The sequence below is a fragment of the Anabrus simplex genome, chromosome 1 (genome assembly GCF_040414725.1).
Source record: "Anabrus simplex isolate iqAnaSimp1 chromosome 1, ASM4041472v1, whole genome shotgun sequence".
Taxonomy (NCBI): domain Eukaryota; kingdom Metazoa; phylum Arthropoda; class Insecta; order Orthoptera; family Tettigoniidae; genus Anabrus; species Anabrus simplex.
In genome coordinates, this window is record NC_090265.1 from 218368246 (window position 1) to 218384635 (window position 16390).

The 16390-nt window shown below is 40.2% G+C and overlaps 1 protein-coding gene across 3 annotated transcripts in view; it reads left to right on the forward strand.

Annotated features, from left to right (window-relative positions):
* Positions 1 to 16390, forward strand: part of LOC136864143 (uncharacterized) — a 624111-nt gene that overhangs the window by 297557 nt on the left and 310164 nt on the right. For all 3 annotated transcript variants that reach the window (XR_010859277.2, XM_067140781.2, XM_067140790.2), the window contains exon 14: positions 1521 to 1595. Coding sequence is in view for 2 of the 3 variants with exons in the window: in XM_067140781.2 (XP_066996882.2) it covers positions 1521 to 1595 (75 nt within the window). In the remaining variant the exon portion in view is untranslated. The remainder of the gene's footprint in view (positions 1 to 1520; positions 1596 to 16390) is intronic.

Below are 16390 nucleotides of genomic sequence, written 5' to 3' on the forward strand. Positions count from 1 at the left end.
TGACTAAAAGAGGCGACAAGGGATGATTGAATGAGAAGCTTGAGACTACTTGTAATTAGTACCATCACATGAGGAACACCATGGGTCGCCTTTACTTGCGAGTAGTACCACTATATTAGGTACACAATAGGTTTGTGATTAGTAGCAACAGAGGGTTAAGCAGTATTGGTTTTACAGGACCCATGATTAGTACTACTATGTGCGGAACACCATGGGCTTACGTTGCCTGTGATTAGTACCAATGTGAGAAACACCACGAATCTGGGCGTTGTCTGTTATTAGTACCACTAAATGAGCCACATCGTGGGTCTGCATTGCCTGTGATTAGTACCCACTATGGGAGGAGCACCCTGGGATATTACAAGTCCCTGTGATTAGTACATCTATGTAAGGAACACTATGGGTTTGCGTTGCCTGTGAGTGGTGCCGTAATGTGAGAAATACCATTGGTCTGCGTTACCTGTGCGTAGTACTACCTGTGAGTAGTACCACAATGTGTGGAACACCGTAAGTCTATGTTACTCATGTTTAGTACCGCTACATGAAAAATACCATGGTTCTTACTTTCCTAGCGATAAGTACTGTTATGAGAGGCCATTGAGGATTTTGCTTTGGAAGCAGCCCCTTGGTCGTATACTGTATACTATTGTTATATGATAGTTTCTGGAAAGGTGGGACATTGCGGGTCGAATCCACTGATTATTTTAAGTTCATAATCATTGTTCATCGTGTCTTTTTTTTAAAATTCTAGTCAGTGGATTAATTTTCGAATTATTTTTAACTATCAAGGTTGCGAGTTGGATGCGTTGATTATTTTAAATTCATATTCAACCATTCATTCCTCTTCATCACATTGTGAATTCTGGTCAATGGATGAGTTTTGTATTTTTAAATTGTCATTACATTTCATCTCATTTTGTACAATTAGGGGCCGATGACCTAGCTGTTAGGCCCCTTTGAACAACAAGCATATTCATCATCAAGTACTTTTCTTCAGGAAGAAGATTCTTCTTCTTTTCCCTTATTCTTCAAATTGAATTATTCCATTTTCCTCTATGATTAGTGATTAGAAATGGTTAACTTATATTTCCTTTTAAAACAAAATTATCACCATCACCACCACCAACAGTGGAAATCCTCCTGGAGATAAGAGCTTTGTGCTCTTGTGATGACAAAAATATTCTCTGTAGCATTGGGAGGCTGCAGGTGCATCTGAAAAATGAAACGAAAAATATAGTATAACTTCACAGTAAAATTTAAATTTTTAATATTTCCTGCCAAACAATTTTGAGTTCCACAGTTTATCAACATTCATGGTGTAGGACCATGTAGGCTGTAATTCCTACCGTTTTTTAATGGAATGATAATGGCATGAGTTAATTTTAAAATTATTTTCTGCCTGAGATTGTGTAATCAATTCTCTAAAGTTTCCTGTGTTTTGGCTATCATTTCCTCTAAAATACCATCAAATCTGTGTTTATCTTTGATTCTCATTGAATATTTTGTGCTTTGTTATGCAGAGTCATCAAAATCACATACAACAACAGCTTCAGCTGCAAATGCTCTAAACCAACTTCCGTCCTCTACTACCTGGGGTGAGTTTTAAAGTTTTGCTGTCATTACTTTATTGGTACCCTTTTACTGATACTATATTGATGTCCTTAAAATAGAATAGAATAGATTCTGTAGATTCAGGTATAATAATTCTATTACTGTATCATGTTTTCTTTATGACGTAGTTGATAATTTTTTTTATTCATAGACCTAACAGTTACAAATAGTGAAAATGAGCAAGTGCTTGATGGAGCTATCTTCACCTTCTATTCTTGCTAATTTTAATCTTACATCATTATTTCTTCTATTCTTGCTAATTTTAATTTAATCAATGAATATTCAAGATAAACTTAAATATTATAATTAAGCGGTCCACCTATTCAATACAATATATCATTTATTAATATCTAGGACATGTTTCGTCCCCTAAGGGATATCATCAGCTAATAATAAATTGATATTAATATATCAGAAATAAATATTAAAAATGGAAAGACACATTAACATTTTTGACAATTTAAAATAAGACCTTCAAATTTTGTTAAAATTGTAAGTCATAAGACAGGTAAAACAGTCAAATTGTCCATATTTCTCTTGTTGATGTTCTTGAAAAACACCAGTTTTGCTTATAAAATCTTAAAATATAATTTGTTGTAAAAAGCACACTTGATTTGTATCCCTTGGTGAAAGATTTGTTGCAATCTTAATAAGCCTTCCTTAGCTGAAGCTGTTAAAGCTGATCACTTGTAATTTTAATTTATCTTACATCATTATTTTCATCGATAACACTATAACTGACTTTGTTTGAATCAATTTACCTTTCCATTTCCAAATTACCAACTGTGAATTGAACATTATATAACACATTAACAACTTGTTACATAATAATTGAGTCTTTCGGTGAACTGAATGTCCACGTAGTGTTAATGGTACAATAATATAAAATTTAATGACTTGAGAAATAATGGAGATATTTATTGGCAGTTTGTTTCTAAAACTAGGGTAACCCACGTACTTCCGGGTGAACTTTACCGCCTCGGCCAGGCAGCCCCTTAACTACAAATATACCGGAACTACATTTCTACAATTTAATTACCAAGAATAATGTACCAAAAAATATCCTACAATATCTACAAATCATGACATCAACATCTCACACTCTCCGATAATTTTTCTCCATACACGTTGGGTACGAATGATGAACATGAAATTTAGCATGTAGTCCTAGGTTCAAGTGATTACTAGGTGAGTTTTCACTTTAAATTCAGCTAACACACACTCAGATCTATTAATATGGAATGATCTGTGCTATAACGTAATAAATCTTGTTAAATATTCCACAAATGCACTTGTATACTGGAAACAATATCAGTAAATTCAAAAAAGGCTTTCACAGCCGCAGATCTAAAAATCACAGGAATAGAACCAGCTTTTGGGTGGTTAGGCCGTGTGCATTATGCAGAGTTTCGTCCAGACGTGCCATTTGGACTCATCAGCTGGAATGGCACGCCCCTCCAGGACTCTGCTTAGCAGTGGCAGACCAAACTGTGTGGCCCCGCCGAGTTAGCAAATCAAGTTTGCTAACCTGCTAAAGGAGAAATGACTTCTCCGTTTAAAAAATGCTCCCCCATTGGAGATACAAATTCAAAAAAGGCTTTCACAGCCGCAGATCTAAAAATCACAGGAATAGAACCAGCTTTTGGGTGGTTAGGCCGTGTGCATTATGCAGAGTTTCGTCCAGACGTGCCATTTGGACTCATCAGCTGGAATGGCACGCCCCTCCAGGACTCTGCTTAGCAGTGGCAGACCAAACTGTGTGGCCCCGCCGAGTTAGCAAATCAAGTTTGCTAACCTGCTAAAGGAGAAATGACTTCTCCGTTTAAAAAATGCTCCCCCATTGGAGATACAAATTCAAAAAAGGCTTTCACAGCCGCAGATCTAAAAATCACAGGAATAGAACCAGCTTTTGGGTGGTTAGGCCGTGTGCATTATGCAGAGTTTCGTCCAGACGTGCCATTTGGACTCATCAGCTGGAATGGCACGCCCCTCCAGGACTCTGCTTAGCAGTGGCAGACCAAACTGTGTGGCCCCGCCGAGTTAGCAAATCAAGTTTGCTAACCTGCTAAAGGAGAAATGACTTCTCCCTTGTTTCTACGATAAATATCATCCCGACACATGTAAACCATCGTATGTCAATGAATAAAGTTTGGAATTTTCATGTACAAATTCTTTTTGCATGCGCTTTAATTACAATCCCTTGTTGAAAATTCTGACAATGAAATACCAATGTTTTACCTTTTTTATGCCTTTTGAGTATAAATAATAAAAAGAATTATTCACCTCTTTGCTTAATTGGAAAATAAATAATATAAAAGTTGAGAGGGAAAAAGTCTCCACACGGGGAGTCGAACCCACGAGCACCGAATCACTAGTCCGAGCCTTTACCACTACGCCAATTACTGCTCGGCGTACGTGCTAACGTTAAGTGACTTATACGGTGTGAGAGCCGCGTCAACATTTTTATTTTCGATCCGCTTGGCCATCTAGAGTTCCCACTTCAGGCACTTTCCTTTCTAGCCAAGCAGTGTATGTTCTATAAATTTGAGCAAAATCGCTGGTGACGACTAGGAAATGCCCCCTTGTTAGCTTAGACTGCTGAATTCATGTTGAACGATGAGAAATCGTCCTTAATTGCTATCTTTAAGGCGGATGCCCTCACATTTCTCCGTCGTTGGCAACAGTCTGATGATCTAGTTGCTCTTTAGTAGAATAAAGGTTGAACATGGCAATGAGCTCCATCCTTGTACTCTGATTATTGTAGACGTCTTCTTCACACAGCAGCAGTTTCATGGTAATACACTGAAATTTGTACAATATAATTAATAATAATCCTGGATGCAGTTCCCTTCAATATCATTAAATGATACATACTTTACCACTAGTAACCAGTAACATTTGATGTCTGTTGGTTTGTGGGGTTATAATATATAAGTAATAATAATAATAACATAAACGTTTCCACCTTTTCAATACTACAATATATGGGTCGAAACTAGTACCGTATAATTTTGTAATTTTGTGAATATATTGTAGTATTGAAAAGGTGGAAACGTTTACGTTATTATTATTATTACTTATATATTATTCTCAGTTCAATACGGACCAAAAACATGAAATTCATAACCATCAATGTTGTGGGGTTATAGCCTACATTTAACAACTGACTTATATAGGCGAGCATATTTCCATAGGCAGCTGTCTACCAAAAATGTGAATAGCTGCAGTCACACGTTGAATACATCGTTCTGTTGTCTACTGAGACAGTCAGAATTAGAGTGAGTGTGACAGGCTACTGTGCCCTCGGCTAAGTAAGGCTCAGTTTGACCGGTAAATGCAACTGAACGTTCAGTTGAGATACTGAATTCTTAAATTGTTGTCTAAACTAGTTAAAACAAAATGCATTCATAGATTATCACAAAAATTAGCTGAAAATCAGCTTCTAAATGTTGAGATTGAAAAGTAACTTCATTATCATTAATATTATCTTATTTCACATCATTAAATACACTCATACTTACTACAGGTAGCGCTGATATATTTCTTCCGACAATTGAATATTCCAACACATTATTCATCACATTTAGCAACCGTGAGTCAGCTGTTCAGAACGTAAGGTTTTATTATTCTATTTGTTTCATGCGGCCATGTCTGTCCCCTCCCAAGTTATAAAAATAGCTGCATAAGAAAAAAAACTTGCTTATCATGGTAAATATAAGAAATAAATTTACAAAGGGGGTCCCTTTTTAGTAGAATATATCAAGTAAATAATATTACATCAGTCTTATAATGAAGCTCATTGTCTCAAATCCTACAGAACGTTTCTATGGTAAGTTTGCTAACTTATATATTGGGCCATTCAAAATTGTTTAGTCTTGTAATAATAATGCCTTTTGTTACTAGCCCAAGCCAAGACTTGGAAGTGGAAACTCGCCCACACATGCTAGGGAGGCATCCATGTTACCTCCGCATGGTTTTTACGGTGGTTCAGGTGAAGTGGGTGCTGGTGATCGAGGTGAAAGCTCACTGCGGTGTGCTGGAACTAACATATCACTTTGACACCTATGTAGCCTGAACGTGCCGCGGGTTGGGAATAGGGCAAACCCAACCTAGAGGAACCCATGGATGTGAACTCAGTCATGGGAATGCCAAGTGGAAACCACGTGAGTAGGTCTACTGAAGGTGGAATGAACCTGGTCAGGTTCGGGCCAGGGGTGGACTGCTGGATGGACGGCTGAGGGGCGCCTGCAAAGGAGAGCCTGAGTTGCGGGAAGACAAAATCTAGCAGAATGCCTCATCACGGATGGTGAGAACGCCGCTCAGGACCCTAGAAGGGTCAAAAGCGCTATGTCATATGGAATCGTGGACATTCCAAATGAACCACCCAAGCAAATACCAAGGGAAATTATGGAAGCTCCAAAAGAGCAGGTTGAGCAGCAGGCCCAAGAGGAGAATATGGAGACAGAAGTTCCAGTAGGGCAGGCTTAATCCAAATCTGAAAAAGAAACAGAAGCAGCAACCGGAAAGCAGAATTTTGGACAAAAGGAACCAGGAGATTTCACTGAGAACGACCTGAAGATATCGGCATCGAAACTAAATAGGATGCATTTAGATAGACCACCTCGCACAAGTGCCTACTATAAGGAAAAGAAGAAGGTAAGGAAAGAAGCCAAGATAGGAGCTGGGAATTTTGTGGAGAAGCCAAGGAACAGGGATCAGCGTGACGCTATACCAATGACTGCAGCCTAAAGGCCAAGGTCGGAAGAAAGCACGCCATCAAGTTCGGCTACAAAACCACCCTCCAAGAAACAGAAGGAAGAAAGAGCCATGTCCTTTTCGGAAAGACTATTCTCAGTTAAGGTCGCAATAATACCTAAGACCTTTCCAGATGGAAAACTCAAGGAGGAAGAAGTGACTGAATTGTCATCTGCTCTGATAGCACAAATGAAGCCGCTGTCAGACGGAGGCTTCCTTGAGTCACCAAGGGTGGAAAGTGCAGCTATGGTACTGATCTGTGCGAATCCAGAAATGAAAAGTTGGCTGGAGCAGACAGTATCAAATTGTAACCCATGAAAAGGGGAAACCCTAGAGGTGGCGGATGCAAAAATGGTGCTGAACATGACCAAGATCATCACCAAGTTCCCACCTCCATTTGACAAGGTGAAAGTGGAGGATGTTCTTGTCAGACACGATACCAAACTTCTAACACAAGAGGGGAGAGTGCTGAATGCCACATCAATCGTCAAGACAGGAAGGACGGATGGATTAGCCTTTGGTGAAAGAGACTTTGAAGAGCTCAAAAAGTGAAGCCTTAATGGTAAGCTCGGACTTGGGCAGATCACATTTCAGGTCATCAGGGGGAAATGGAACCCAATGTTCATAAAGATGGTGCTGAAGGTCCTTTAGGCCAATCTTCAGCATAAAAAAAACAGCTGTTGCCAATTTTGCCAGGAAGTTCAAGTCTGGGGCTATTGATGTGGCCCTTATTCAAGAGCCTTGGGTAGTCAAGGGCTGAGTAGAAGGACTGGCAGAATCTGTAGGTAAGGTGATGTACGATACAACATCGAAAATACCCAAAACATGTCTTCTTGTGAACAGGAAACTAAAATGTCTTATGTTGAAAGAACACTGTTTACGGGACTTAACCCTAGCCAAGATTAAATTTGGAAATTGAGAGGGACCCAGAGAAATAACCATAGGCTCTGCATATCTCCCATATGACTCAACTAATCTGCCCCCATCACAAGTAGTTGAGAACCTAATTAGTAATGCAAAGAGGAAAGGCGAACACCTAGTCCTTGGAGCAGATGCAAATTCACACCACACGGCATGGGGCAGCACGAACTGCAATGCAAGAGGTGAGTCTTTACTAGAGTTTATTATTGGAACTGAGTTGATGATAGTAAACCTAGGAAACAAGCCTACATTTATAAATAAAAATAGTAGGGAGATAATTCACATTACAGTAAGCACTACTCATACTGCAAACTTTATTAAAGACTGGAAGGTGCTGGAGGAACCATCATTGGCAGACCACTAGCACATCCAATTTGCAATAGATGCGAGTCTATGTGGGATTGTGAAGTACAGAGACCCAAAGAGAACTAACTGGGGCAGATACAGAGAAGTTCTAGGGAAGGCTGTACAAAAAATTCCAACTAACATGAGAAGACAGAAAGAATTGGATGAGGCAGTGGAACTATTCCATGAAAACTGTCCTCTCAAAGAAAAGAAAAACATCAAAAATGTAAGGTGTTGGAACAATAAACTAGCCAAAATGAAAACAGAGGTTAGGATGTTGTACAGAATATCATCTAGAAATGGTATGTGGGACGTATATCATAGGAAACTCGCTGAGTATAACCTAGAGATACGGGAAGCAAAAAGAAGAATCTTTGAGACTGTTCTGTGAGAACGTGGAATCACACACTGAAACAGCACGGCTCCAGAAGGTTCTGAAAGCAACCCATATAAATCAGGTGGGGACACTGGAGAAACCAGATAGGTCATTTATTCAGGCGGGGATGGACACGCTGCAGATACTCATTCTCCCGAGACTAAGGAGATGACAGAAGAAGAAATGGTTGGAACAAAGACTGGAGCTCGGAGAGCAGACTGAAACTGGAATTATGCCAACAGAATAATAAAGCATAACCATTTAAAATGAACAATCGACACGTTTCATCCTATAAAGGGTCCGGGGCCAGATGAGTTACTTCCGATACTCCTACAGGAAGGATGGGAGATACTTGTCAGTGCCCTGACAGACCTCTTCAGAGCTAGTCTAGCTTTAGGGTACATGCCAAAATCATGTTCTGAAGCCAAAACAGTATTTATACCTAAGCCTGGAAGGGAAAATTATGCCCAAGCTAAAGCATACAGACCATTATGTTTAACCTCCTTCATGCTGAAAGCAATGCAGAAAATTCTGAATAAATATATCAGAAGAACGGTGCAACCAAACTCAACGTTACATGAAAATCAGTTCGCATATAGACCTGGCAGATCCACTGAAGTAGCATTCCACCAGATGGTTTGTAAACTAGAGGAAAGCCTAGAATATAAAGAAATTGCCATGGCAGCATTTCTTGATATATAAGGAGCGTTCAGCAATGCAACCTCTGACTCTATGATCAAAGCATTGGAAAAGAGCAAGATTGGTAAAACCATCGTCAAATGGATTAAATCCATGTTAGACAGAAGGAAGATAAAAGCAAACCTGTTTGAAGAAACGCCTACAGTTAGGGCCACCCGAGGCTGTGCTCAGGGAGGAGTTCTTTCGCCTTTGGTGTGGAACCTCGTGCTGAACAAAATCATAGCTATGCCCAACGAACAAGGCTTTTATACACAAGGATACGTAGATGACTGAGTGATTGTGGTTCAAGGTAAATGAGTGTTATCCAGAGCCTCATGCAAAGATCAATTAACCTTGTGAAGAACTGGTGTTGGGAAGAACAACTATCAGTCAACCCGAACAAGATAACTCTGGTCCCTTTTACAAGAATGAGAAAATTAGAGGGAAAGAGATCACTGAAGCAATTGTGAAGAGAAAAATGGTAAAAAGATCTGTACCGGAAACAAATGAAAATTGCATATGCACAGCGTGCTACTTCTTGAAGATAAGAATTCAGGTCGTAAATGTGGTAGTCCAAGGCGGCGCAAGGCACAAGTCTAAATTTGAATGTTACAAGGACCCAAAATATTCTCAAGAATCTATAAGATCCTAGTTACATACTTCAATTATATTAAATTATATTATATATTTTTGTAATTGAAACAATTACAGGCTTGATCATTAAGCTATTCACTGAGTTTTGTTGGCATTTTAAAGCACAGTGCTGGACATTGAGTATGTTGTGCTGATCTTCAGGAGCTAACATCTTGCTTCAATCAAGCAACTCGTCTTCGACTTCTACACAATTTTGGGACTTCATATTTATTAAATTGTGTTGTGTTGTGTTGCCTGATAGTATATGCAGGCTGGTTCACTTAACATTTCACCTCTTCTCGTAAACACTTTGATGCACAGTGCCAAACATTGCGTGTGTTGTGCTACTCTTCAGAAGATTGCACCTTACTTCATATAAGTGACTGACTTTCTACTTCTAGATTTTATGATTAAAATCGCACAGTGCTAATCCCCATTATCTTATATTGCTTCTTCAACTACGTTTGTGAAAGACTCATCCTTTAATTTCTTGTTTTCCTATGCATTGTTTTTCTATTTTTATTCAGCTGATGATGACCCAGATTAGTGGTCAAAACCGGTACCGTTTTCGCTTATAACTAAATAAGAATGTAACACTACATTTCTTATTTACTTGTATTGAATAGGTTGAACCACGTTATTTGTTATTTCAATTTAATTGTGATACAGTTCAATAAATTATGAAATTTTTATCTTTAAAAAGTATTATTATGGCAATTCATAATAAGGAGTAAGACTCTGATCCACTTCCATTGTCAATTTCTGGAATAGATTTGACAAAATTTAGCAATTTCAAGCATTAACTGCTCCCTAGGATTATGAGCTGGATATCATACTGTATTAAGGACATGTTTAATTCCAAGTTGTCTCATTGCTTGTTGAAATTCTAGAGACATGAACTGAGAACCATGATCGGATAAAATAAATTCTGGTTTGCCCATCAGAGGTAGTGTATTGAGGTTATGTGTAATTCGTCTCAGAGTTGATTTGGCATTGCTTTTCTGAATGGCATACCGAAATGCAAATTTGGAAAAACTTCTTGTGTCGCCACCACATGCCTATTGCTTTTTGTGGGCCGAGGTAAGGGTTCAAGTAAGTCTATTGCGAATAACTCCCTGGGTTTACTTGGCAGTAATGGGATGGGATTTTGTCTTACCAAATGAGTTTTTGCTTTCGCCTGCTGAAGAGTCATATGTTCTTACAGTCATCCTGATGTTTTTGCGCATCTTGGGCCATGTAATTGTTTCTTGTATCATAGCCAGTACCTTATCAACCCCATCATGACCAGTGGTTCTGTGGGTAAGCCATATTATCCCCTTCTGTAATTTTGGAATTAACAACAATCCTTAACTTCATATGATCAGCATCTATGAATTTCTGTAACATATCATTCCTCACTGTGTAATTAGAAGCTAATTTATAGAATTTTTCATAGTCTGAGTCACCAATTTTTAAAATTTTCGTGACAAAATAATCTATCAGCTACCTGACGAATTTGTCTCCTCTTTGGGACTGATGTAAGTATCCAAGCGTTTAGAGAACTTCACAATCTTCCACAACCAGTTCCACATGATGTACCTAAATTACATTCTCTTCTGGATTCGTAATTAACACATCAGCAGTGAAATTGTCCTAATCTCGAGAGTGCTCAATTTCAGCGTTAAACTGTTGGATTCACCGAACAATAGGGCAACCATAAATAGCCTTTCTCCAATGTTGTAAAGTGTTGGCAAAGCATTGACCATTGAAAGCATTTCCAGCTCATTAGTATTGTAATGCGCTCATGATTTCTCAACTTTCTGCTGTAGAGAGCCAAATATGTTTTGCTCATGGGATTGGTTGGGTCTTCCTAAAAAAGTACGGCCCCAATTCTAACAGTGGGAGTATTGGTCTGTATTATAAACTTTAAATCAAAATCTGATATCATAATTTTAAATTGTCACTAGGCATCTGCTTAGTTTTCGTGAAAGCCTCTTCACATTCTTGATTCCAACACCAACAGTTATTCTTATGCACAGGTTCTGAAAAGGTGCAATGGTACTTGTTTGTAGTGTGGGCAATTGTCTGAAAAAAAAACCTGACATCCCAAGAATTGTCCCACATATTCGATTTGTCGTGGTCGTGGGAATTCCTAAATGACTTGAATCTTTATAGGATTAGATTTAATTCCCTCACCGTCAACAATATGTCCCAAAAATAAGATCTCAGTCTGGAGAAAATTAAAATTTTGGAGGCTAATCGTAAAACCTGTATCGCTTAAATTTATGGGTAGTTTCTCTAAATTTTCAAGATGTTCTTCCATGGTTTTCCTTGGGAGAATAATGTCATTGACATAGCGTATGGTGTTTTCTTTTACTTCAACTGTGAGGTTCCTGTCTGAGTCTCTAATATCTGGTGATCCTGAATTTTTGATACCAAAAGGGGAGTCTTTCAGAAATATAGGTTTGTTGGTTGAGTGAAAAAAAATGCTTAACAATTGCAATTTTTTGTCCAATTAGATATTGTAAAATGACAAAATTAGTTTAATACCGGAGATATGACATTCTTTTAATCTTTCTGGTCAGATCCTTACTTGGTGGGACTTGATCATATTCAGGAATGATGCTTTCATTCAATTGCCTTACATCCAGACATATTCCTAATGATCCATTTGGTTTACGTACCACAGTTAATGAATTAAAGAATGGCGTCATTGCTTTGGATATGAGTACATTTGTTGAAGTGAGTTTGCTACATGGTACATGCCCTGTAACTTCCCCATTGTCTGGTCCCAAGTCCAGAATGAGAAAGGAGGGTTGGCTGGTCTGGCACACAGCTGTAAATTGCTAACACCTAGTGTTGGGCAGCGGTAAATAACCTGACTCCCTAAAGGGGCCAATAGCTTTGGGCAGATGAGCTCCCTTCGGTGGGGTGATGGTCCCCTCAGTGTTAGAAATGGCACTGGAATCCATCACTTAAAGACCCAACAGTAAACAAGCAGAGGAGGAACCTCTCACTTCGGTTCTCAGCGCTTGTGGAAGCAGATGAGGTCATGCCAGATGGACTTGCTGTGAAGGCACTACTCACTCATAACTGGATTCTGTGGCAGTCCATTGCAATCTCGGTGCCTAACCCTGCACATCTCATCTCACATGTGCTGCACGATATGGCTTCAAGACCTTAGTGAGAGGGTCACTTCTTGACAAGTTGGGATCCTCCGTAAACAAATCCATGCCATTGGCACTTTTCCTGCTACTTTCTTCACTTCAATGAAGTCGGACAGCGATGGGGGAAGGGTGGTGGAGGTAGGTTTAGGGCAGGGCCTCTCAAACGCCCAAAATCTCACGCGTGCAGATAGAGGCGCAAGAGCTCCGTGCACTGTGCATCGCTGCCGCTCGGCATGGTTCGGATCAACGCTTCGTCTCTGGGCTACTCGGCTCAACTCGCCTATGCTCGGCTCAAGTCAGCCTGGATTTGGAGCGCTACGGCGGAAGTGGGGCAGAGGGAGACAGGCGGAGCGAGCGAGACAGGCGTGAGGAAAGAGAGAGTAAGCGCTATTGCTCCAAATCGAGGAGTGGGGGGTCTGCACTCTGGTCAACCAAGCAAAGTCGTCTCTTGTACCGTGCACAGTGCATGCACCACACGCATGCACCCTGAGAGGCCCTGGTTTAGGGTATCGGTTCTGCGTTTGAATCAGTGCAGGCCTATTTAGGACCACCCCTGCCCACCCAAAATGGGGATGGCTCTAGAAAACGTTGGCTAAATATCGGAAGTCACCCCTCTCGCCTGGCTGGGCAGCTGAGCCCAGTGGGTAACCCCACACGCGGTCAAAATATGACATGAATGTAAAGTTATAATTGTATCCTGGAATGTCAGAACATTGCTTGATAATGACAACAGTGACAGACCGGAGAGAAGAAAAGCTCTCATCACCCATAAGCTTGCTAGACTAAACATAGGCATCGCTGCATTTATGGAAACTAGACTACCAGATGAAGGCAAGATCATTGAGTCCGGATCGGGCTATACCATCTTTTGGAAAGGGAAGGAGTATGTTGAGAATCATATTCATGGGGTTGGATTCGCAGTTAAGATGAAACTTGTAAGTGATCATCAGCTCACACCCATTGCATTCAGTGAAAGGCTCATGTCACTCCGTATACCACTCTCCGGATATAGGTTTATAACATTCATCTCTGCATACCAGCTGAACTCCATCATCACCAAGATGGCACCATCAGACAAACTGCTACTGCTTGGGGACTTCAATGCCAGAGTGGGAAGGGATAATCGGTTATGGGAAAGTATAATGGATAAACATGGTATTGGTAATTGCAATGCCAATGGTCTGCTACTTCTTGACCTGTGTGCAGAACACGAGCTGTTCATCACTAACACTCATTTTCGCCTACCTAACCGTTACAAGACCACATGGATGCACCCACAATCTAAGCACTGGCACATCCTCGACTATGTCATCACCCAACAGTGTGACAAGAAAGATGGTTTCATCACTAAGACTGTGAGGAATATTGATGATTGTTGGACAGATCACAAACTTCTGATGTGTTGACTCAGAATATCCTTTCATCGGAAACCAACTGCATCATCCAAATAAGCCCCGATGCAAGTTTGCCACTTTCAAGCTCTCAGATAAATCCACATTATCAGACTTCCAAAATATGACCATGAACCATGGCAAGCAATCCAGTATGCACAAATGATGTGAAGCAAGAATGGTCAACACTCCAAAGTGTCACCTGAGGAAATCATCGGCTACAAGAAAAGAGAGACAAGACTGGTTCGAGGACAACAATGAAGAAATTCTGAGCCTTATCAATGCCAAACGGGAAGCCCACCTATCCTTTCTTCAGGATCCATCATCCAGTGTGAAGAAAGCTGTGTTTCAAGATCTGAAACAGAAATGTTAAACTCAAATAAGAGAAATGAAGAACAGCTGGTGGCAGGAGAAGGCTCTAGAACTCCAAAGACTATGTGATGCCAGAGACCTGCGGAACTTCTGCGTGGGAATAAGAGATCTATGGTCCATCTTGCTCTTCAGTTATAACTCTGAAAACAATTGATGGTGCTAATACTCTTACTGATGGTAGAGACATCCTGGAGTGCTGAAAGGATCACTTCTCCGTTCTTTTAAACTGAAGCTCCACTGCTGCCGATGACTTTCTACGGGATGTGCCACATCTTCCCCTCAACCATGGATGGCGAAGCCACCAACTTATCAGGAATTACGTGTGGTACTTGATAGGCTGAAACCTAGGAAAGTACGGGACCAGACAATATCCCTCCTCAACTAATTCACAGTGGAGGCAGCCCTGAAAACAAGGCTCTTTACTCTCATCCTCTCTACTTGGGCCAAAAAATATGCGGCGATCTTAAAAATGCCAACTTCATTACTATTTACAAGAAAGGTGACCGCAGTATTTGTGACAACTATCGCGGCATTTCTCTGCTATTCATTGTATGTAAACTCCTTGCAAGGATCCTGCTTAGCCGCCTGTAAGTCACCTCCAGGATGGCTCTACCTGAGTCTCAATGTGGTTTCCGAGCCTCCAGAGGTACTGTTGACATGATCTTAAACCTTACAATTTGCACAAAACTAATGGTGTACTAGGCTGTAGTCATCTCTACACTTCTTTAAGGTTGCGAAACATGGACCTTATACCGCCGTAAATCAAAAAGCTGGAGCACTTTCAGCAGCAAAAACTATGCTCCATCATGAACATCAAGTGGAAAAACTATGTCTCTAATGTTGAAGTTCTCGAGAAAGCATGTGCTAAGTGTGTAGAAGCATTGGTCATTGGCCATCACCTCAGTTAGGCAGGACATGTACGCCGTATGATTGACACCAGACTACCATGCCAGATCCTCTGGTGAACTTAGCTCCAGTTCAAGACCATGGTGTGCCCCCCTGAAACGTTTCAAAGACCAACTGAAACAAACCTTAAAGATGGCAGAAATAAACCCACAAATCTGGGAAACACTTGCCAAGGGCCATTCACTCTGGCGGCAAAGTGTATGTGCCTCAGGTCAACACTTTGAACAAGAACACCGCAGACATGAAGATTTTAAGCAACAGGAATGCAAACTTCGCTAAAACCCAGCCAAGATCTGCTCCATCCTTTAGCTGTGCGATGTGTGGACATATGTTCTACGTGAGAATTGGCCTGTACAAGTCACTGGAAGTTTAAACACAAACTGGTGTGAATTAAAGTGAACTATTAGTCAGGAAAGCTGTAAACTCAGAAACGAGTAACTGCCCACTTCGACAACATGCCCTGTAGCTGTAATCTTGTATTTGGGAGATGGTATATTTGAAATCCACCACCCTTAGCAGCTCTGAAGATGGTTTTCCTGTCTTCTCATTTTCTCACCAGGCAGGTGTTGAGGATGTACCTTGTATAAGACTGTGATTGCTTCCTTCCCAGTCCAAGCCCTCTCCTATCCCATCATCTCCAAAATCCTATCTCATTTAATATAACATTCAACCGCTAACAAAAGAGAACAAGAAACTTTGAATAAAGAATTGCGAAGGTGCATAGTTAACTAATATGAGTTTTCAATCTCCAGAAACTTGTAACTGCCAGGCTGAGTTGCTAAGATGGTAGAGTGCTGCCCTTCTGAATCCAATTTTGCAGGATTGATCCCAACTTATTCTGGTTGTATTTTCATGTGCGCAAATATGACAGCCTCATGCTGGCAAATTATTGAATATGTAAAAGAACTCCTGGGTGATAAAGTGCTGGCACCTTGGCATTTCTGAAAACCATTAAAGTAGTTAGTGGGACGTAAAACCAATAACATAAATTACACCGACCTGCAAAGGATTTCCGGCAAAAGTAATTGTATAGTATGTGATATACGTTACATTTAGTGTCCTTATGTAAAAAATAATACCAGTTGTTTTGTATCACATACAGATTTGTCACAAATCAGTCTCATGTTTATGCTAATGGTGCTTCGTTGTTGTAAATGAGGTTTGGATTTGTTGTATGGAATGCAGGTATGGACATATCTGAGAGAAAATATTGTATGTGTTTTGTTTTGGAGGGGATTAGGTAATTATACAGCAAC